We start from the raw sequence: 23,813 nt of genomic DNA on the forward strand, positions 1-23,813 counted from the left end.
TGTGTGTGTGTGTGTGTGTGAGAACAATTAACAGCATCAGTTAGCTCCTTCAAATCACTGTCCGCCAGCAAAACAATCTCCGCTATGTTTAGCTAAACGCCGCCTCTAGTAGTATGAGCATGTGCAGTGGTCGGGGCATGCAATAGCACATTTCATATAGTACCACAATTACACGCTAAAAACAATTATTGCACGGTAAATGAAACACAACGGCAAATGGTACAAATAATCCATGTCACGTGACATACAAGCCACCAATCAAATGACAAGCATCCACTCAGCAGTTATATAATTAATCCTTATGATTCATGTGTCAGTTGTCGGTCATAGGATACTTATGACTGGTGAAATGTGTCCAATTTAATCTTTTGGGTTTCAAGTCATTGAATGAAATGCCAAAATAAAACCTCATTTCAAAGAAAGTGATAAAATTATTCAGAACCTACTGTACATCTGTATCTAATCAGTAACAAAACTGAGTGGGCTATTCATCATCACGTCAGTCATGTCATTTGGATATTGAATTAAAACAAAAAAAAATCTACAATTGCTGTGGAGGTGGCAACAATTCACCATCTAAAGCCAATTGAAATTCTCAATGTGAAGGAAAGTGGGAGAATGTTACACTTAACAAATGTACATTCAGACAGGCTTAGCTTTCAAATAATGACAATAAAACCCCCAAAGAGTAGGAAAAACAATCCGCCAACGTACTTCTGTAAAAGTCTTAACATTTCCATAAATGTCCGACTGAGCCATGTCAAATTTTATAATTGTAGGAACACTTGCAGAATCTGGCATGGATAAAGCATGTTTTTTGTTGTATGCATTTTTTTTAAAATGGGAAGTCACCAAAACTGTTCACTTGTCCTCCATGTCCCAACCTGTCCCTGCTCCACTCACTGTTAATTCACTGAAGCCAGACATTTACTATGCAATGGTACCATGTGCTTGTGCCTCAGTGTAATGTAGAAAAGTATTTCAGAAGAAATGCAAATCAAAGCACACAGATTTTGGTGTGCACTTTTATGCGAGTAGTATAGGACGTGTTACATCACCTTTCCTTCTAACAACACACAATAAGCATTTGGGAACTGAGGACACTAATTGTTGAAGCTTTGCAGGTGGAATTCTTTCCCATTCTTGCTTGATGCACGACTTCAGTTGTTCAACATCCGGGGTCTCCGTTGTCATATTTTGCGCTTCATAATGCAACACACATTTTCAATGGGCGACAGGTCTGGATTGCAGGCAGGCCAGTGTAGTACCCACACTCTTTTACTACAAAGCCACACTGTTGTAACACGTGCAGAATGTGGCTTGGCATTGTCTTGTGGAAATAAGCAGGGACGGCCAGGAAAAAGACGTGGCAGCATGTGTTGCTCCAAAACCTGGATGTACCTTTCAGAATTGATGGTGCCATCACAGATGTGTAAGTTGTCCATGCCATGGGCACTAACACACCCCCATACCATCACAGATGCTGGCTTTTGAACTTTGCGCTGGTAACAATCTGGATGGTCTTTTTCCTCTTTTGTCCAGAGGACACTATGTCCATGATTTCCAAAAACAATTTGAAATGTGGACTCATCAGACCACAGCACACTTTTCCACTTTGCATCTGTCCATTTCAAATGAGCTCGGGCCCAGAGAAAGCGGCTGCGTTTCTAGATGTTGTTGATGTATGGCTTTCGCTTTTCATGGTAGAGTTTTAACTTGCACTTGTAGATGTAGCGACGAACTGTGTAAACTGACGATGGTTTTCTGAAGTGGTCCTGAGCCCATGTGGTAAGATCCTTTTCACAATGATGTCGGTTTTTAATGCAGTGCCACCTGAGGGATCAAACGTCACGGTCATTCAATGTTGGTTTTCGGCTTTGCCGCTTACGTGCACAAAGTTCTCCAGATTCTCTGAATCTTCTGATTACATTATAGACTGTAGATGATGGAATCTCTAAATTCGTTGCAATTGAACATTGAGAAACATTGCTCTTAAACTTTCGGACTATTTTTTCATGCAGTTGTTCAGAAAGTGGTGATCCTCACCCCATCTTTGCTTGTGAAGGGCTGAGACTTTTGGAGATGCTCCGTTTATACCCAATCATGACACTCAGGTGTCATGGGTGTTCTTTGAGCATTCATCACCTTTCCCAGTCTTTTACTGCCCTATACCAACTTTTTTAAAAATGTGTTACAGGCATCCATTTCAAAATGAGAAAATATATGCACAAAAACAAAAAAAGTCTATTAGTTTGAACATTAAATATCTGGTCTTTGTGGTGTATTCAATTAAATATAGGTTGAACGGATTTGGAAATTATTGTATTCTGTTTTTATTTACATTTCACAAAGCGTCCCAACTTCATTGGAATTGGGGTTGTATTATTATTATGAACAAATGTGTGATTTATTCATTAATTTATTTATTTTTATATGTTAGTTGCAGGACCCCCCACAATAGTAAAAACAACAACAAAAAAAAAAAAAAACAAGAAAGCAAGAAAATACAGTATGTATCATGTTGACACAATAAAATTCCCGTGCAATGTTTCTTTATTTTTTCATTTTGTCATCTCTGGCCAATCCAACACTCTGTGCACATCATGCTCCCCCTGAAAGTTGGGTCTTTTAAAGTTGTACAACTTTAGAAAAAAAACAAAATGATTTCTGTATGATCGTGGCCCATTCATATTGCATTGTCCTGATTTGAAAGAAACACACTTCATCCTTGTGCTGTATTGACCATCATCAACTTCCCGACTGTGTCAGTGTGCTTGTACATTCTGTTTTCATATCTGTGTGTTTGTGCCTAACCTGAATCTGCATGTGTCCATGTTGCTGTAGAAAGTTGGCGAAGAAGCAGAAGGAGACGGCCAGCAGCTCCACCCAGCAGAGGGAGATGGGTCCGGTCACCACGGCCGATAAGAGCACCACAAATGTCAGCACCCTGCACAAAGACGACCCCTTTTCCACTTCTAACCAGGACCTCAATGGATTTGGTAAGTCAAGCTCCTGAGTATGATGATGATGTCTGCCAACTTGCAGACATGTTGCAGGTGCAAGAAAAGTTATCAATTCCAGCTGGCACCATCATGGAGGCCGACTGGTGAGTTTGCACTTGCCAGGGATTAATGTAGACCAAATACATTATTCATCTAACTAACCACCTTTGATCAGCTGCTTTCTATCTTTCTTGTATCAAAGACAATCAAGGTTTTTTGAGCTTCAGAATCTAGCAGCCATGGTGCCATGTGGTTTCTAGGGAGAAACGATTATATGAGGTGGAACTCAAGTCCGGTTTTTACTCCTGTATTGCTGCTTGTGTGCATCACTTCTGGCTGTGCAAAGTATAAAATCATGAGTAATAAAGTGATATGTAGGCTTTTTGATGCACTGGTATGAACTCTGCCCGACTTGTAACAATGCATAGAATGGAAAAATAATTAATTTGGTGGTACAAGCACCACATTTGACATGGCGATTCTGAAGATATTACTCAGCATATGTGATCAATTGGCCACTTGAAAATTCAAGGAAGGTCATGGTCATCACAGATCATGAGAAGAAGGCGGACCAGATGATGGAAGGAGATCTACCTGAGGCCAGTGAGCTAAACCTGTTCTTCAACAGGTTTGACTACATGTACTCTTACCACCCTTCCCCCAGCTCCTCTCATTGCTCCCCCTCCACTGTGCACTCACCTCACACCCCTGTTATTACCACCGCCCTCCTCCTACCAACCTGCCCCCACTCCCCTCCCTCCCCTACACCCTCATTCTCCATGATGCCACTGCTTGCTCCTGCATAGACACCTCAGCCCTCCTGCCTCCCTTCTCAACCAGGGCTTTCTCCATCCTCTCCCATCACCATGACTGCTGATGATATGACAAGACAATTTAGTCGACTGTGTCCAGGAAAGGCTGTGGGTCCTGTTGTCCTCAACCCCAGAGTCCTGAAGGGATGTGCTATCCAGCTGTATGGAATTTCCACCACATTTTCTGCTTGAGCTTGAACCAGATGGTTATTCCTGTGTGGTGGAAAACCTCATGTCTGGCTCCTGTGCCAAAGAAGACAAACCCAAGCACATTTAATGACTGCAGACCTATGGCCCTAACATCACGTGTAATGAAATCACTGGAGATGCTTATCCTAGACCAGCCCAACAGGGAAGTGGAGGTGCCATAATCTTCATGCTGGACAGATGCTATTGTCACCTGGAGAAGGCAGCCAGCACTGTGAGAGTCATGTTCATTGACCTCTCCAGTGCGTTCAACACCATCCAGCCTGACCTGCTCAGCAATAAGCTGCATGACATGAAGGTGGAGGATCCACTGGTGGCCTGGATTACCAACTACCTCACAGGCCACCCACAGTATGTGAGGCTTCGGGACATTACATCGGACACCATCAGGAGCAGTATGGGGGCACCACAGGGGACGGTCCTGTCTCAAAGTTCAAAATTCAACGTTCTTTATTAATTGTCTCCTTTATGAGAAATTTGGCTTGGTTCATGGGGGGGTGGGGGGGGGATTTCTACTGCGCAAACAATAAAACAAGACCAACATTTAAAACAATAAAAACCACAAAAAATAAATACAATCAACAATAAAATAACCTTTAAAAAAGTGAAAATGAGCAAAAAATCACTACAACTAACCCGCTATAAAATTACAAAAAACAACACAGCCATGATGTGAAAGATGCACAAAATTTAGCCTATAACAAAAAGACAAGAAAAAAGTGCAATTTTAAGCTTGTTTATTGATAAGTTTAATAGACAACAGAACACATTTAAAAGTGTTTATCACTTGAAACTACTGGATGATGGTTGACTAAGAGGTGCTTAATGTTGAATATGTTGCATTGTTCTTTTTATTATCTGCAAAAAAAAAAAAAAATACAACAGGCTTGAAAACCTACAATTTGACATTAAGATCACGCAAATTTAATTACATAACTTCCTGATGTGTAGCAAGTTTAAGGAGCCTTACACGGAGGACACCATAAATATGTAACAAAATATAAGGAGAATTATTTTAATATTTAGTATTCAGTATGCCTCGCAATGGGCACCACAATAATATGTAGTGAATGGAATTATTAAAATCCTAAATTGAATTAAATTGGACCGGACCTCATTCAATGGGTCACCAAAATAATTAATTTTAAGATTTAATAATTATTTGGGTGGACCAGAAACGTAAGGAAATTTGAATATTATGAACTATTAATCTTTAATATTGAAAGGTCCTGTTTAGAGGGACCCAGGTTAAGTCACGCCACAATAGTAAAGCAATATTTAATTAACCTCAGGGCAGCACCCAGTTTTAAGGATTGGGAACCTTGTCTCAAATCTATTAATCAGTATCAAATGTGAAAGCAATGAGTTCTACGCTACAGTTGAGCAAGAGCTTCCATCTGAACACAAAATGACCAACAGCAGAAAATTTACATTTTATTTACAAATATACAAGAAAATGAACAGTTTAATGGCATTTTAAGACTGGACATTGATTAAATAAGTTCATTTGTGGACACATTTTTTCTTCTCATGAGATGTTGAAAGAAAGCAGTCAAATAAAGCTTAAGGAATTAAGTAAATAAATCTGATTTGAAATTAGTGCTGAATTTTGAAGCCAGTTATTATTAAGAAAACTATCAAACAAACATATGAATATGTTTAAAGCCACTTTGCACCCATTAACAACAAAACGTTTTGGAACCTTGAACAGGGTCACTTAGCTGATAATTGAAGAGATGAAACAATCCAGTCTGCATCGGTCGTTGATGGGCCACGTTTGGCTTTTGCAGCTTGAGCTCATTTGGGTCAGGGGTAAAACTGGCGGTCCTCTCATGTGATCCCAAGGCTTCGGTGTTGTCTGAGTTTGCAGGCAGGACAGCTGATGCGCTCGGCCGATTTGTTGCAGCTTGCTAGACCCAAGAGGTGAAGGCATTTGTGGAAAAGGGTTTTTGGTAGCCTTAAAATTTGTAGAACCAGACTAAAAGTCTTTGTGAATTTAGAAAAGTTTTAAGAGTGGCATTGTAAATTACAAAAAAAAAAAAAAAAAAAAAAAGAGGGAGGAAAAGTCGCTTTTCTGTAAATTCTCTCTTATTTTGAAGAATTTCGCTTGGAAGTTATCTTAAAAATTTTGAAGACTTGACAAGCCTTAAAAAGCATCTGGTTGTTAAGTGGGATGTAACGCATCATGTGATTTTCAACTTCCGGATCCAAACAAAAAAGGTGTGCTGTCATCAACATTGAGAACTGCACTGAAATGCTCTGATCAGGCTGCACTTAAACCATTGCACACGGCCAACAGCATTAACATTGCAACATAAAAGTCTTTGTATATTGTGACTGAAACTCTCCTGGATATATTAACTGGGTTTTTAGATGTTGTTATTGCATTTGTTTTATGTAAAAATGCCAGAAGCTCAGGTCATTTCTCTGTTATTTTCAATGGAAGTTGCTGTGAGCTGCGATCGCTTCCTGTTCATGTCATTCGGGGCGGGGGGGGGAGTTTGCACTTTAGCATCCTATTTATTGTCCTTTACAACACTGTTTGTCCTCTTCGTTCCAGAGAGAACAGAGAAGTTTCAGAAGAAGTCGGTTTCAGCATTTTATCCGGATATTCCACTGTTAAAGGAGATTTTTTTAATGAAAGACGTGCGGACGGGTCCGCGCGTCGGGATGCAGCCGGCGCGGTGTGGCGGCACAGGAAAAACACCTCTGTGTTGATAACCATTTGTAAAATCCAGGCGGCTTTTGATGGCTTTCAGTGGAGTGAGTATATGAGAAATTGTTTAACAGCTGGGCATGTTCCAACTTGCCCTTAAGGCTTCCAACGGAGGTGTTTTTCCTGTGGCGGAGCGTCGTGGCGGCTGCGAGCCGACGCTGCAATCCGCCCGCACGTCTTTCATTAAAAAAATCTCCTTTAACAGTGGAATATCCGGATAAAATGCTGAAACCGACTTCTTCTGAAACTTCTCTGTTCTCTCACAACGTCCTGGATCAATAGAGCCTGAAATGTAGAGGTTTTCAGCTTGAAACAGGCTGACGACGGCGCCTGAGAGCGCTGCGCGGTCTCGCACCGTGGGATGTCCTTAAAGCGACAGTATCACCTCAAAATCTCTCATCAGCTGTTAAAATTTTCACCGAAAACCAGCTTAATTTTTTGAACCGTGTCCACTTCGATGTGTCTCACAGGTTTAGAAAAAATTTTGATCAAACAAAGCGCCAGTGTCTCAGCAACTTCTCAGACAAAGGAATTCCGACGAGGGGCTGGACGACTCCTCCCACAAGGAGTGCTCACAGGCGAATGACGTCACCGACAGGCGTGAAAAAAACTCACGCATGCGCACGAGGGTTCAAGCATGTCTGACGTAAAAACATATGAATGAAATCCATATAGTTTTTGAAAAAAATAAAAAGGACCTATACTTTATTGACAGACCTCATATATAAGATGTCTGAAATTCAGTTTGCGTTTATTAAATTCCACACAGGTTAAATGTAGCAGACACGGATTATTTGGAATATATTTGTTTTAGCAAGTGTTCAGGGTCTCATGGATGCAGTCTCTTATTAACGTGATGAAAAGCATAAAAAATGACATTTTATATAGTAGTACAGTGGAACCTTGCTTTATGAGTTTAATTTGTTCCGTGACCAAGCTTGTAAGCCAGTCTGTTCATATTTCAAATGAATTTCCCCCATTGAAAATAACTAAAATAATTTTAATCCATTCCAGCCTTGTAAAACATCCCCAAATCACTTTAAATTATGAAATAACAAACAGACATGTATATTTTACCTGTGCATAATAAAATATATAAAGTAAAAGAAAAAAGTTTTATTAATTGTCCTTACCTTAGAAACAGACAAATGCTGTTAACGGAGGTGGAGGCGGAGAAGGGAGGGACGGAGGTTTGCGCACACTGTAAACATAAACTAAATTAAAACTGTAAATCCTTAAAAGGATCATACAGATGTAACTTTAACTGTAAACTTGCAGGTCTTTTGGATAAAAACCTATCCAAGGACATTTGCTTCTGCATGCCTTTCAAAATGTTACGGAAATGTCACGGACAAGTGTCATTAAAAAGTGCTGAAGCACGACCATTCAATGAAACAACTTCTCCTCTGTTGTTATATACATCCTCCATGGCATTTTTTTCCAGAATAATCCAGTTTTGTTACAGTTAAACACTTGTTGTAGGACATAGCCTTCCTTCGCAACAAGTGCATGGACTTGTGCAAAGCTTTAGCTTTATTGATAACTATAGTAGAGAAGCTTGAATCTTCGACTGATTTATTGATAACTGGCCTTCATTCTGAGGCTGCCATGGCTTGCTGATGCCGGACGGCCTCCACCCTACTGGGAAATGTGTCACCATCTTGTCTGCGAACATAGATAGAGCTCTACATGGAGGGTAACATTATGAATTTACAGCAGGCCACAGACCAGATGATTAGAGACCCTGCAAGGCTTATGACAAATGTGCATGTGGAATATATTAGCTTAGCAGGGAAATTAGTGCAGAAAATCCACTATGGTGATAGTGCAGTTTATCTGCCAGGGAGGGAAATTCAACAAGTTGTGACTTTGGCCTGCTTCTGTAGACATGTCTACAAAAAGCATAGAGGGATATGCTTTGCAAACTTAATACCCATTACTACATTGGATGATCTTGAAATTGAGGATGGCCCAATGGTTGTTTCAGCAATATCAAAGATTTTGTGCCTGCTCTCTACAACACGCGTGGAATGTCTCAAACCTAAACCTACTTCAAGGCATCTTATATATGCTACTCTGGAACCACCCCTAAACCAAAACAGTTCATCTGACAACCTCACTGAGGTCCTTAGTCTGGGTCTCATTCACATAAGATCACTCTCCTCAAAGTTGTTGTTGATTAATGATCTAATTATTGATCACAGGGCTGTGAAAACTCTGCGGAGCCGTGGGATTTTGCGGATTTCATCATGGGCGGGGTGGGTGGGTGGGAGGGTGTTAGTGTTGTACTCTTTAATCGTGATCTTTATTGAGTTTTTAAAATGCTTATCGCAAAGCGTTCTTTTTTTAACAACATCATGCAAGTTTTAAGAGTCCACGGACACTGATCTGTGTGTTACAGATACATATGACTTTCCTCGGATCCGCAGAGATATGCGGAGGAAAAATGCCACTCAAAGCCTGGCTGTTACGACAGTTGTCGTAAAGCGGGACTGGTTGGTTGCTGCGGTGACACTGTGTGGCTCCTGTGCGAAGCTTAGCTAAATGTAGCATGTGGACATCGCACACTTTTAGAACTTTCAAGTTTTTAAAAGAAGAATTTTGCAGCATGTCTGTGTCACGGAGCGACATCAGACACATCGAAGATGGCGAGAAAGACGGTTTGAAAAAGTGTGATAAGGACAAGAATCCGTGGAATTGTTGCTGGCTTCATGAACACACCTGAAAGATAAATGGGAAAAGCGAACTGGTAAGAATTTTTTCTCTCTATGGAAAATAAACATTGTGCTATTCAAACAGGATTTCAGAAAAGGTTATGTGCCTTTTTTTTCTTTCATTAATCTAGACTTTCTTTCATTGAAAAACATGAATTTACACAACAATGTAAATTAGTTTTTATTAATGTAGTCTTTTTTCATGGGAAAAAGACACTGTGGCTTTGGGTGGATTTACAGGAATTTACAGAAGAAAGAATGTGTGGCTTTTTTACTATAAGGTATGTTATTAATATTTTACCCTGATTTTTAAAATATTCTACAATCTTTAGCTGTGGTTTTTTACATGGTTTAACAGTCTTTTCAGTCTTCATGAATTTCATGTAGTTTAATTGTTCTGAGTTAATGCATAATTTGGTTTACAATTAAAAGGAAAATCATTCCAGGTCCACTTCCACGTCATATTCTGTTATTTCAACATGATCATTGATGGTTCAAATGAAAGGTTGAATCTAGGATCATTTAAATATTTTGAAATTTTAAGATTTGTTCTTCCAGGAGATGTTGAAAATGTATCAGTAGATGAAAATTTAATTTGGTTTCTGGGGCCCCATAAGGCCCTAGACCCCGGCTCCTGGGGAGCTGAGCCCCCCAGACCCCCTGCAAATTTTCCTCGGATTTTACAATTTTCATTTCATAGCCCTTTGATCATCACTTTGATATGATTTTGTTATGTGAAGCCTGGCTTAAACATACAGATAGCCTCCCCTTAAATGAGGCCTGCCCTCCAGCATATACATTTAGTCACATCCCTCGTGATGTGAAGCAAGGCGGGGGTGTTGCTCTTATTTATAAATCTAGGTTTAACTTATTAGCTTTTGGGGGTCACAAATGTAAATTGTTTGTGCATCTGATTCTCTGCTCTGCTCAGGATATTACGCATTGCCAAGTTCAGAAGAATAAAAATCAGCTGTATTACTTTGTCATTGTATATAGGCCTCCTGGCCCATATTCTGCATTCTTAGATTAATTTGGTGTGTTCATCTCTAACTTGTCAACTAGTGCAGATAATATTCTGATCATTGGTGACTTCAATGTTCATATAAATAAGCCTTCTGATCCCCTCTGCAAATCATTTATGGAAATTGTGGATGCATTAGGATTCTGGCAGTGCATTCGGGACTCGACACACATTAGTGGAAATACCTTGGATTTGGTTCTCGCATGTGGTATTGCTGACATGAATATTGACATCATGCCTCTTACATCAGTTGTCTCTGATCACTCACTTATTAAGTTTATAGTTTTTCTGCCATGTTTACTGGAACAACAACGTTATATATTACTAACGATGCATCAACTCCTCAACTAAGACTGAACTTGAAGCCAGACTGCCTGATGTCTTAGCTTTGCTTTTAGCAAATACCCAATCAGTAGACAGTCTTGTGGATAAACTTTAAACTCAGTTTAAACTCAGTGCTCAAAACTACACTCTACGTGATTGCACCACCTTTGTTAAAACCGCTCTCCCCCAAAACACAGTCACTTTGGTTCAGTGATTACCTGCTTGACCTCAAGCATAAGGCTAGAGGTCTAGAACAGAAATGGTGTAGTTCAAAATTAGAAGTATTCCACCTCGCGTGGCGTGATGCTATCTTAGACTGTAAGCATGCATTACTGGCTACAAAGCGGACCTATTACTCTGGTTTGATCAAGGAAAACAAGCATAACTCAAAGTTCTTGTTCAACACGGTGGCAACACTTATTCATGGACAGCCACCTGTAGTTCGCTTTCCTTTTACAGCACAACATTTCCTGGATTACTTGGAGAAGAAAATAGAAGACATTAGGTTAAACATATCCCAGCATGCCTTAACCCAGCCACTACACCCTGCTATTGAGGTGGGCGCCGTTACTGAGCTATTACCTAGATTTACAGAATTTGAGAATATCTCTCTGGGCATGCTCTTAACTCTTAACGTCAGAAAAAAGCACAACCTGTTTGTTTGATCCTATACCAACAAAACTGTTTACAGACCTGTGGCCCACTCTGTGCTGGAAATTATTAATCTTTATTTAACTTCTAGATCTGTTCCTAAATGTTCCAAATCTACAGTGATTAAACCATTACTTAAGAAACCTAATCTTGACCCAAGTGTATTGAAAAACTATTGGCTGATATCAAATCTATCATTTATCAGACAGTCTAGCTTTGAGTTCAGTTGTAGTTGAGAATTTGACATGTCACCTCAGTGATAAACAAGGTTGTTGTTCCACTAAACACCACAGTGTAACTGTAAACCTAATAAGTGAAGGATCAGAAACCACTGATGCAAGAGGCACGATGTCAGTATTTGTGACAGCAAGAACCAAATCCAGGGTATTTCCACTAATGTGTGTCAAATCCTGAATGTATTTCTGGAATCCTAATACATCCTTAATTTCCATAAATAATTTGCAGAAAGGATCAGAAGGCTTATTTACATATATGAATATTGAAGTCACCAATAATCACAATGTTATCTGCAGTAGTTGACAAGTTAGAGATAAACTCACCAAAATTATCTAAGAATTCAGAGTATGGGCCAGGGGGCCTATATACAGTGACAAAATAATACAGCTAATTTTTATTAACCTAATTTGATTTAATAAATAAAATTGATGGAAATATGCCAGCCTGCTGAATCAAATCAAGGCTTTGCATGTTAAAATATATGACAGAGCAGTTTTAAATGACTATATGATATTATGATCGTAATGTAATTCAAGAAACTTTGACTGTATTATGGTTCGCCGGTGTGAATCATCTGTAGTGCCGGGAAGATCTTCACTGCTTACAGAAATATGGCTGCCAATCAATATTTGTATGATTTTCTGTGATAATTAATGGCGGCACAGTGGCTTAGTGGTTAGCACTGTTGCTTCACAGCAAGAAGGTCGTGGGATCAATTTGCGCCTGGGCCTTTCTGTGTGGAGTTTGCTTGTTCTCCCTGTTCCTCCCACTTCTAAAGACAGGCAGGTTAGCTGAATTCGAAACTTTAACGACAGACACTGAAACCTCAGTGTCTGTCTATGTGTGGCCCTGTGACAGACTAGCGTCCTGTCCATGGTGTACCCTACCTTTTGCCCTATGACTGCTGGGATAGGCTCGAGCCCCTCTATGACCCTTAATTGGAGTAAGCAGGTATTGAGGAGGATGGATGAATGGATGGATGGTGTCTTAGAAGATAAATTTGCAATCAAACTGTGTTCAATTCCATGATGGGATGAAAACATTTGAAGATGGGTCTAAACCACTGTGTTTCTGTCATATTTGCACCTCTAACACACTGACAATTTCCTGGGTTGTCAGTAACATGATTCTTAATTTGTATGATGAGGATCATTTTCATTCTATTGTTTTTTGTTTTTTTGTTTTTTTTTTAAATCACCAAGCCCTGTCCTCTGAATCTACAGCATAATATCTAATATTAAACACACTCATCTGTAAAGATTATTGTGAATCGAGATGAGGATCAGCCAATAATATGGTTGGTCGTTTGCTAATCTGAATGTAGTCAACCCAGAAATATTGGTGTTTGTGTGTTTAATGCCAAAATATCTTTTATTCAAATGGCTATCTGAGGACAAACCTTTCTCTATGTTCCATTTTCATAAAGTCAGCACTGTGTTGTGCTGCTTGGCTTCCTTCTTATTTTAATGCTGCTCTAATCACTTTCAGCTTTGTTCTCTGTACATTTTTTTTTTTTTTTTGCCCCTCAGTACAAATAGTGCTTTAAGTGTTTTTCAAGGATTTAAATTGATGCTGTTTTTCTTTTTTTTTTTCCACATAACCAGCTGTGCACAATATAAACCCGTGAAAGCACCCATCCTGCATTTGTGAGGCCATGCAAGAAAGTGCAAATTCCCACCTCTTGGTATAGTTGGTGTGTGTCCATGGTAATTAGACGGGGCCCCTCAGAAGGCTATTTTTCTCTTGAAAATGTCAGCATGGCCTTTTAGGAGTGCTTGTCCCTTGAAAGCCAGGGGTGCTGGAGAAGGACTAAGTATCAAGCTAATGTCGGCTATAATTGCCTCCACACTTCTTATAACTGTCCATGCTGCACTTCTGTCATGCAGTAATGTTTTTGCACTGGAATAACTTAGAGGGGTTTTAAAGGTTTCTTCTAAAGTGGGCACAGGACCCATACCGTGAACACAGCCTCATCTGGATAACAGTCATGCATTATGGTTCTGTACAGGAGCCCCCCCCCAAAGTGTTAGTTCCAGTATTTTACACTCAACAAAAATATAAACTCAACACTTTTGGTTTTGCTCCTATTTTGTATGAGATGAACTCAAAGATCTAAAACTTTTTCCACATACACAATATCACCATTTCCCTCAAATATTGTTCACAAACCAGTCTAACTCTGTGATAGTGAGCACTTCTCCTTTGCTGAGATAATCCATCCCACCTCACAGGTGTGCCATATCAAGATGCTGATTAGACACCGTGATTAGTGCACAGGTGTGCCTTAGACTGTCCACAATAAAATGCCACTCTGAAAGGTGCAGTTTTGTTTTATTGGGGGAGGTGATACCAGTCAGTATCTGGTGTGACCACCATTTGCCTCATGCAGTGCAACACATCTCCTTCGCATAGAGTTGATCAGGTTGTCAATTGTGGCCTGTGGAATGTTGGTCCACTCCTCTTCAATGGCTGTGCAAAGTTGCTGGATATTGGCAGGAACTGGTACACACTGTCGTATACGCCGGTCCAGAGCATCCCAAACATGCTCAATGGTTGACATGTCTGGTGAGTATGCCGGCCATGCAAGAACTGGGACATTATCCTGCTGCAACATGAGGTGATGTTCTTGGATGTATGGCACAACAGTGGGCCTCAGGATCTCGTCACGGTATCTCTGTGCATTCAAAATGCCATCAATAAAATGCACCTGTGTTCTTCATCCATAACAGATGCCTGCCCATACCATAACCCCACTGCCACCATGGGCCACTCGATCCACAACATTGACATCAAAAAACCGCTCACCCACACGACGACACACACGCTGTCTGCCATCTGCCCTGGACAGTGTGAACCGGGATTCATCCGTGAAGAGAACACCTCTCCAACGTGCCAAACGCCAGCCAATGTGAGCATTTGCCCACTCAAGTCGGTTACGACGACGAACTGGAGTCAGGTCGAGACCCCGATGAGGACGACGAGCATGCAGATGAGCTTCCCTGAAACGGTTTCTGACAGTTTGTGCAGAAATTCTTTAGTTATGCAAACCGATTGTTTCAGCAGCTGTCCGAGTGGCTGGTCTCAGACGATCTTGGAGGTGAACATGCTGGATGTGGAGGTCCTGGGCTGGTGTGGTTACACGTGGTCTGCGGTTGTGAGGCTGGTTGGATGTACTGCCAAATTCTCTGAAACGCCTTTGGAGACGGCTTATGGTAGAGAAATGAACATTCAATACAAGAGCAACAGCTGTGGTTGACATTCCTGCTGTCAGCATGCCAATTGCACGCTCCCTCAAATCTTGCGACATCTGTGGCATTGTGCTGTGTGATAAAACTGCACCTTTCAGAGTGGCCTTTTATTGTGGGCAGTCTAAGGCACACCTGTGCACTAATCATGGTGTCTAATCAGCATCTTAATATGGCACACCTGTGAGGTGGGATGGATTATCTCAGCAAAGGAGAAGTGCTCACTATCACAGATTTAGACTGGTTTGTGAACAATATTTGAGGGAAATGGTGATATTGTGTATGTGGAAAAAGTTTTAGATCTTTGAGTTCATCTCATACAAAATGGGAACAAAACCAAAAGTGTTGCGTTTATATTTTTGTTGAGTGTAGAATTAATGTGCAAAAGGGGAGAAAAAAAAATAAACTCATCATTGTAAACTTTGTCCGGAAAAGTAATGTTACTGTTTGATTGGCAAGGAGCTTAAAATCACAATTTACTTGTACATCCCGTGACATCAGGTAAATGCTCCTTGTACACATGCAGAATCCAGTCGGGGCACTAAGGGCGTATTCACGCTAGGTGATCCGTATCATGCCTGAACACCCTTGTCCCTCAGTGTCCAGTTTGTTTGATAAGTCTGACCCCCAATCTCAAATCTCTTTTGTACCCCTTCCCCTTCCCCTTGGCCCTACCCCTACCCCTGCGCCTACCCCTTTAAAACAAGGGGTAAAGCGAAGGGATATGCCTCTAGCCCTATGAATTGAGACACCCCTCTGCCTTAGGAGAAAAAAAAATGCCTGTGTCAAACTGCCATCTTCACTGTTTGTTAACATGGCAACCGAAATGCAACTTGTTGCAGTAGCCTGTTTGCTCTTTTTATTTTCTCGCCTTTCTGCGTAAATGCAAAGAAATAGAAGTCGCAGATTTCTTCGATGCATCGCAATCATGTCATGTTAATTCATTTAATTATTTTGTAATTTATAATAATAATAATGATAATAATAATAATAATAATAATAATAATGAATACTATTAATAATTAATTAATTATTAATTAATTGATGTTGAGAATACTAATAATAATTAATCAGTAATAATAATTAATATTGTTTGATTATTCATTAATTGATTGATTAGTAATTAATTAATTAGTAATTAAAATAAATAAGCACTTGAAATTTATTAGTCTGTGTGGAAAAACTCACGCATGCGCACGAGGGTTCAAGCATGTTTGACGTAAAAACATATGAATGAAATCCATATAGTTTTTGAAAAAAAATAAAAAGGACCTATACTTTATTGACAGACCTCGTAATATCAGTCTATTAGGACGTCAGGTTATGTGTTACACATATACATATGTGTGTATATATTTTCCAACTTATTCCCATTGATGACACTTCTCATTTTCTGCCTGAAAGCTTATTAGGAGACGCGTTTTGCTCAGGGCTCCCTGTTTGCTTACAAAATACACACGCCTTACAGACCTTGAAATCCAACAGCAGGGATTGATATTATGCAAAGATTTATGAACATACAAATTAACGTGCTTATCCTTTATCATGATTTTCTCCGTTGTGAGATATAAAAGTGTCTTATCGTATCGTTTGTGTGTATATGCATTATAACGCCTCAGCACACAAGTGGAGTTACGATATTCATCAGAACCACAATATACGCAACATGCATCCAGCAGCATACACGTTGCTGTCATAGACAACTGCCTGTAAAGTTTTTTGACAAGTTATAACTTTCTAAACAGCGTAACTTGTAATGAAAGTCGTTTCATTTGAGCGGCTTTTTCGGCGCCATGTTTGTTTTTCAGAGACAATGGTAAGCTCCTCCTACCCCTCCAAACGGAGTGTGCATCCAGATTCACTCCGTTTGGAGGGGTTTGAAGCCTGTGCAAAATGGAAGGTAAGGGGAAGGGCCAGTGGGTAGAATTGAGATTCAGCCTGAGTGTTTCATGACATGCCCAGGTACAGTGCACTGCCTGGGTCAGCTTGCAGAGGTGGTCCTGGGCATGGTCAAGTTAAACCCAAGCGTGGTATGCTTGCAGTGTGATTGCTAATTGCCTAGATATTGGATATAACATCACTGACAGCACTGTTCCATTTAGCAATGATTACTAAGTATTACTTATGATGACCTAAATGGTAGTTTTCAATTTGCTGAAGAACATTTGGGTTAAAAACTGGTCCAACTATTATTGATGAATGTCAGTGAACTTTGTCTCTAAGCAAAGCAGTAAAATATTTCCTTATCTGCTGCCTCCATGAAAATTGTAATTGTAATCACAATCTGTGACCCCAATGATCTTGATCTTTGCCATAACAAATTCTTTAAAGGCAATTCTGGCATTGACAGTTATCCACATATTGATGTTTGGGAAATTCTGCCAAGGGTCCTGAGAGGAGAACAGTGAGATAAACCAACAATTTGACCTGTGCTAAAACAAACCTACTTAAAGGCAGGTCTGGGGTCAGCCTACATGCACACAGGACGTTTGGTGGAAGTTATCCCAATACCTCGGCAGAGTAGTTGAACAAAGGTAGAGCCCGATCTGCCATGAAGTCTCTCCCATGTCATTTGCTCTGTCTCACTCACAAAGTCACGGATCCAGACTTAATGAGACAGAGAAAATGCTGACACAAGGCAGAGGACCCAATAATATTTCTTCAGATGGACTCTTGCAGGGCAAATAACCTTTTTGTGTTATTGTCTTCTCATCCAGTCACCAGCGATCTTGCTGTGGAAGCAGATTTCTTTTGGTATGCAGGTACATGCATCACTGTATTAAAGCTGAGCTTCTTATTGTGGTGAATTAGCATACAGTGCTGGCGTGCATGAGGAGAAAGTGAGTTTATCACATTGGAGGAGAAAAATTGTTGTGTTTGGAGGTATTAGGGATAGGGGAGAGATGAGAGGAAAGGGGGAGGAATGAAATGACAATGGGAGAGAGAAGTGAAATCATTTGTTGCGAGGAATTGGGCTGCAAGAAATAAAGATGTTATTTCATGACACTGGGAATCGAACCCAGGTCTGCATATTAGAGCCCTACCGATATATCGGGTGGGATATACAAGCCTTTTACACAAACTTCGTTGGAATTATTTTTCTTATATGAAAACTTTTATTTCATGGAATAAGCAATACAGAAAACAGTTAAGCTGTTGGAAATTGTGTCATTACATAATTTGTCCAGCGGGGGGTGATCCATTGGTATTGTTTGCGATGCTGTCAAGCACTGCTGGGACCCCCGTCACTCCTTGGTCACATTAGGTACAAGAGACAGAGGAAAAGCAACGGCTGCTGTTCATTTTTAATAAGTGGGAGTTTTACAGCAACAAGAGACAATGGTCACTCTGTCACCAGCTAGGTGGAACCAAAAAAGACAAAATTCTATTGTATGCCAATTTTAGGTGATGCGACATGGTGACTGCCATTCCTAGTAAATGCAGCATGATAGCATGTTATGTTGGTTGATTTTATGCTTAACTAAACATCAAGTTTCAATTGCATTTCTTTGTCATAAGGGTTGGATAATGAATTGTTTTGAATCATTGCCATTTTTTATGTACAGTGGTTCCTCGCTATAATGCAGTTCACCTTTCGCGGCCTCGCAGTTTCACAGATTTTTTTTTTAGTGCAATTTTGCATGCTTCTTTTTTTTTAACAGCGCATTGTGTTCTGCGTCCTTATCAGGCAGGCCGGTCGCGGCACCGGTCGACATCACCGCGATTGCTCTCGCTGCCTCCGATGCGCTTACTGAGTCTGTGGGCTCGGTAAATGCAGCAGCGGGCCACTCACACCGCCCTCCTGTCTGCTGTGCGGAGATGCACCAAATCTGGCAACAGGTCCAGAGACTACGCTCGCTGTTTTGATGCGGATGTTGACCGCAGCCGCAGAGCTCCGTGGCCACCGAGAGAGGATTCTTTGCGGGTCCCGCATCCGTACCTCTGCAGGCAGTGAGCAAAGGGAGAGTTCTGCTTGTGTCTGTTTATAATCTTCTCACCCAGAAGAAAAAAGAGAGTGTTTACACAAGAGACAAAAGTGAGAAAATGTTAATGCCTGTTTGAGAAAAGTGTATAAAGTCTGTAGTGAGGGGTTTTACAGCCTTAAAACATCTATAATAATTGCAAAAAATAGCGCTGACTATTTCGCGGATTTCGCTTATCGCGGGTTATTTTTAGAACGTAACTCCCGCGATAAACGAGGGACCACTGTATATAACAGTGGATATATCAGAATTGTAAATTTGTTACTCCATAATATTGATACAATCCCTAATAAAAACAATCCATATCACGTGGGCTCTACTTCATCCTATCCCACTGAGCTACCTGCTCTGAATGTTGCTAAATTGTGACTCTGTTTGGTAGATTTTTTTCTTTTCGAGCGATTATGTCAGTGGTTCTTGGGAATATTGTTGCAGGTCTGTGTCCTTTAAGAAAAATCTCTACATTTCAGTTGGCAGTAATGAAGGTTCTCTTGGAATGTTGTAGATTCCCAGATGGTGATATGTCAAGTTTGGTGACTGCTGTATCAAAGAAAACACTAAAGTGTATGCCATCATGCCATCATGCTAACCGCAGTTGATGTTACCCTTTAGTAACACTAATTGTCAACGTTACACAAATGGTAACCATTATAACCGTGTCGTCCAGGTTTAGCATCAACTGAATTTAGAATGACCACATACGCCAATACAAACAACTGCTAGCATTTGCTTTAATCAGTTTTCAAGCACTCAATGGTAGTATAGCAATGCCCGGTATAAATGTTTAGCAAAATATGCGATAACTGCCTGATAACCTTCATCACCAATTGCTAAATTTCAGTTCCGTACTGTTGCTTTTGAATATTTATGGGAAAGATCACAACACACTGCAAAATATAAAAAGCTTGTTGTTGTTCTACTGGCAGATTTAAAAAAAAAAAAGTGTTACGAGGACCCTGTTTCATTTCTTTTTTAAATTGATGATTCAAGATATTTAAGAAAATATACTCACGACAAGTCCTTATGTGTGACTGAATTTGTGTTTTAGGATGATCTCCCATTACTTTTTTTGGCCCCGATTCTCTTCCTGATTTCAAAATTGAGTAAATAAGGCCTGATTTTTAAAACAAATCATAGCCTTAATTTGTCTATAATTGCTGCTCTTTCATATATGGCACACACACACACACACACACACACACAGACATACATACATACATACATACATATATATATATATATATATATATATATATATAAACGTCTGCCAGTCCCCTGCTGGTGGGTGTGGTCCTCAGGGGCAGGATAATACATGGAAAATTTAGTTTAGCTCTTATAAATAACAAAGAAAGGCAAGTCAAAATGTAATAAGCATGATAAAGTGTATTAGAAATGACCAATAACGGACGTTTTTGGTGGTGGGGTACACCTGCCAGACCTAATAAAGGACACCAAAAATCATGCTAGATCAGCTGCTGGGGTAACAACTTCAAACTAACTTCAAATTTAACAGTAGGGCCCACTTTAACAGAAATGAGCAGTTATAGACATTGTCAGTGGTGGGGGGTCTAAGCCAGACACCCCTAAGGTACCATACCCTGCAGCTGAGCTAGATCAGCTGATGGGGTAACAAATTGAAACCAGCTTCAAATTTATCAGTACAGACCACTTTATCAGAAATGAGCAGTGACAGACATTTTCAGTGGTGGGGGGTCCAAGCCAGACACCCAAAAGTAGAGTGCTTTGATAGAGTGGTGATATGAGGAGTCGAAAAAAAAAAAAATCGGTCACATGACTCGAAATAGTGTTCACTGTTAATCTGTCTGCATGTAAACCCAGCTATTTTATTTATTTATTCGCTGAAAATGCCAGGTTGTTGTGCATTTGGAGGCACAAATTTACATAACAAGGGCTTCAAGATGTACAGATTCCCTTCAGATCCGAACAGAAGAAAAATTTGAGAAAATAAAGTCAGCTGTGATGGATGGAAGCCGACATAATCATCAAAGCTTTGAGAGGTAAATTTATTGTTCAGTCCCATGTACAGTAAAACTCACCTAAACCGTCATCGTATAAACAAGATATCTGCAGTCACTGGACAAAAAAGTCCCAGTTCCATGTAATAAACATCATATATAACAGATTTTGTACAGCAGATTTTTAGCTCACATCGGATAAAATATCCCGTCTGATCACAATGTATTTCCATTAAAAACCCCGAGCAGTCAGCTCTGACACTTGCCGATTTAAGGAAAGTGGGAATGTAGTCCTTTTTATGAGTAAAAGTCTGACCGTTTAGTTTTTTCACACTGGGACCTGAAGCCTTACATGCACCTGTTGAATCAGACACAAAAGTCTGTGATTTGACACTTTTCTGCTTTGAATCCTTCATCTCCCATCATATTATAACAGTTTTTATAGTGCACACGCTGATAAATGGATCAGAAAAGTCCGCACATTTACAGCACGAAATCTGTAAAAGAGGAAATTGTACAGCTTACCTTTGATTTGGAGGTGATGACTGTAGAAAGAAAAGCTTGTTGAGGGTCAAATTAGTCCAGAATAAAGCATAATCCAGAGACGGAGAACTTTAAACTGTCACACACGTCATTGCATGGCACAGAGTTACTGAGCAGGAGCTGCATAAATCAGGCTTTAAATTCATTACATAAATAATCATAAATTGTAAATATGATAGCATAACTATTTTTTATATTTATTTTGATAGTACCTGTACCTGGATGTGTTGCTGTATGTGGTTAAGTGATTTTAAAAAATGTTGAAAACATCAAAGGTGCATTCAGTAGTTCAGCGCAGTTGAACTCAAAATGGCACCATGTTCTGAGTTGACGCCACTCTCCAATCAAGGCACTCTACCAAAAAGTACCACGCCCTGCAGCTGAGCTAGCTCAGCTTATAAGGGTAACAACTTCAAACCAACTTCAAATTTATCAGTTAGGACCACTTGGGGTTTACTACAGCAAAACATCTTGGTTTCTAGGCTATTTTCAATTCCCTGAAAGGCCATGCACTCTCCTTTCTCTTGCATCCGGTTCATACATTGATAGCTCAAGATAACTTTTAAAATCAGGATACCAACAGCAACTTGGCAATGGCAAAAGGCATCTTGAAGGGCTACCTTGAAAAATCATGGTTAGCAATTACCATGGATTTCCATGGTCCCATCAGTTTCCATGAGAAAACCTGGTTTGCAGTAACCCTTTACTGAAAACCAAGACCGCTGAGGAGAGTTGTCAGCAGTCCTCAGCGGTCTTGGACGCTGCATATCCGGTTGCAACATTGACTAATTTTGTTGGAGCGTCCATAAAAGGATTGCAAGATGCGTCAATCTTCTCACTGAGGGATTTCATTTGGTCGTTGTCCTTTCTGTTGCGTGAAGGCCGGGTATTGCGCAGTTTCCTCTTCACTAACTTCATGTCAGGTGACTGCTTGAAGTTCAGTCACAGCCAAAGCTCTTTGTGACATTGTGATTGACCAACATCGTAATACAGTTTCAGACTTCCGGATAGAAACAATGCCCCTCATACTTGATGCAGAATCCCTATTGATGGATTGCTTGAGAGAGAGATCAACTGCAGATCTGCTGTAATTCTTTGAGGTTCTCTGGACAGAAAAAGCTCCTTTTTGAAGAACATCTCACAAGGCTGGGTCCACAGTCAACAATCTTTGAATGAAGAGTGTCCCCCATCTGGCATAATTTGGATGATGTAGGGGAAAGAAAACATCTAACACTGCTGGAAAGACACTGATGTAGCCATCCACATCATGCATCTTTGCAGCTCCCTGTGGATGCGATTGATGAGGACTGTTGTGCACCTCCAGAAAGAAGTCCTTGAACTTTCTCAAAGGTTCCAAGATGACTGGATTTTCAAGGTGTCCTTCCATCTCAGCGGGATTGGTGGGGACATTCTTCATCACTTCCTGCAATCCATCATACTCCTCGGCTGGCACCTCTCAGAGAAATTGCTTGTACATCTTTTGCTCCAGAACGTTTGTGAGAAGTTCGTGGATACAACTGCACCTATTGCAGAACTTTCCTTTTATGAAGCCAAGCACTGATCCCTCCGCCAGTATGTCTGCCTCTGTCAAGATATATTCTATCCCACTTTCTGAAATGAAATTACCAACTGCTCCGAAGATGCAAGTTCTAGATGAAAGTTACCAAGCATTATTAACAATTTGTCGAAGAGTGGCCTTTTGATTTCTTTCGCTGTCCTGTCACCTCAGCAATGCTCATGGTCCTGACCATGGTCTACCTCACAACATCATTGTTGGTGGGTGATCTTGATATTGGGTCCATATACCATATGCACCTTATCGATAGTGGATCCTGAACATACAAGCTGATGAAGCCTTCTTCAGAGGTTTCTGAATGGTGCAATGTCACGTGGAGCGTCCACAAATTGTCATCCATTCCTTCCCTCTTGATTGCCACTTGTGCTTGTAGTTGGGCCTGTCATGTCTGGCAAAACATTCTGGTACGTGTGACCGACAGTTGTGTGAAGGTTTGCCTTTCCGTCCAAACTTCCCACATTGGCATCATTATTATCCCACACAGATGCTCTTGTAAGTCCTGGATTCAGCCAGCTTTATGCCATCTGGTGCATGGCGATCGCATGACTCCACGGAATAAGCAAATTCTGTCTCTCAACCCTTTGCCTCGCTGTAATTTATACTGTGCCCTGACCTGTTCAGAATTTGCAGCATGAGCTTGGATCCAGTAAGTGAAGCTATCCCTAATCCCAAAGCAGTGTGCTTCCATGGTTTGACTGTTCCTCTAGTGACATTAAAAATGGCATTGGATGCCATCGAAGTCACCTTACGGTCAATACCATCCTTATGCACCCCATGGACATTTAGTGTTAGGCCACCTAGAAGAC

General features: G+C 40.4%; 1 protein-coding gene across 1 annotated transcript in view; it reads left to right on the forward strand.

Annotated features, from left to right (window-relative positions):
* ptprt (protein tyrosine phosphatase receptor type T) overlaps positions 1–23,813 on the forward strand; it is a 1,196,058-nt gene that overhangs the window by 792,420 nt on the left and 379,825 nt on the right. The window contains exon 18 of the mRNA XM_034165958.1: positions 2,845–2,999. Within this exon, the coding sequence (XP_034021849.1) occupies positions 2,845–2,999 (155 nt within the window). The remainder of the gene's footprint in view (positions 1–2,844; positions 3,000–23,813) is intronic.

This window comes from Thalassophryne amazonica, chromosome 3 (genome assembly GCF_902500255.1).
Source record: "Thalassophryne amazonica chromosome 3, fThaAma1.1, whole genome shotgun sequence".
Taxonomy (NCBI): domain Eukaryota; kingdom Metazoa; phylum Chordata; class Actinopteri; order Batrachoidiformes; family Batrachoididae; genus Thalassophryne; species Thalassophryne amazonica.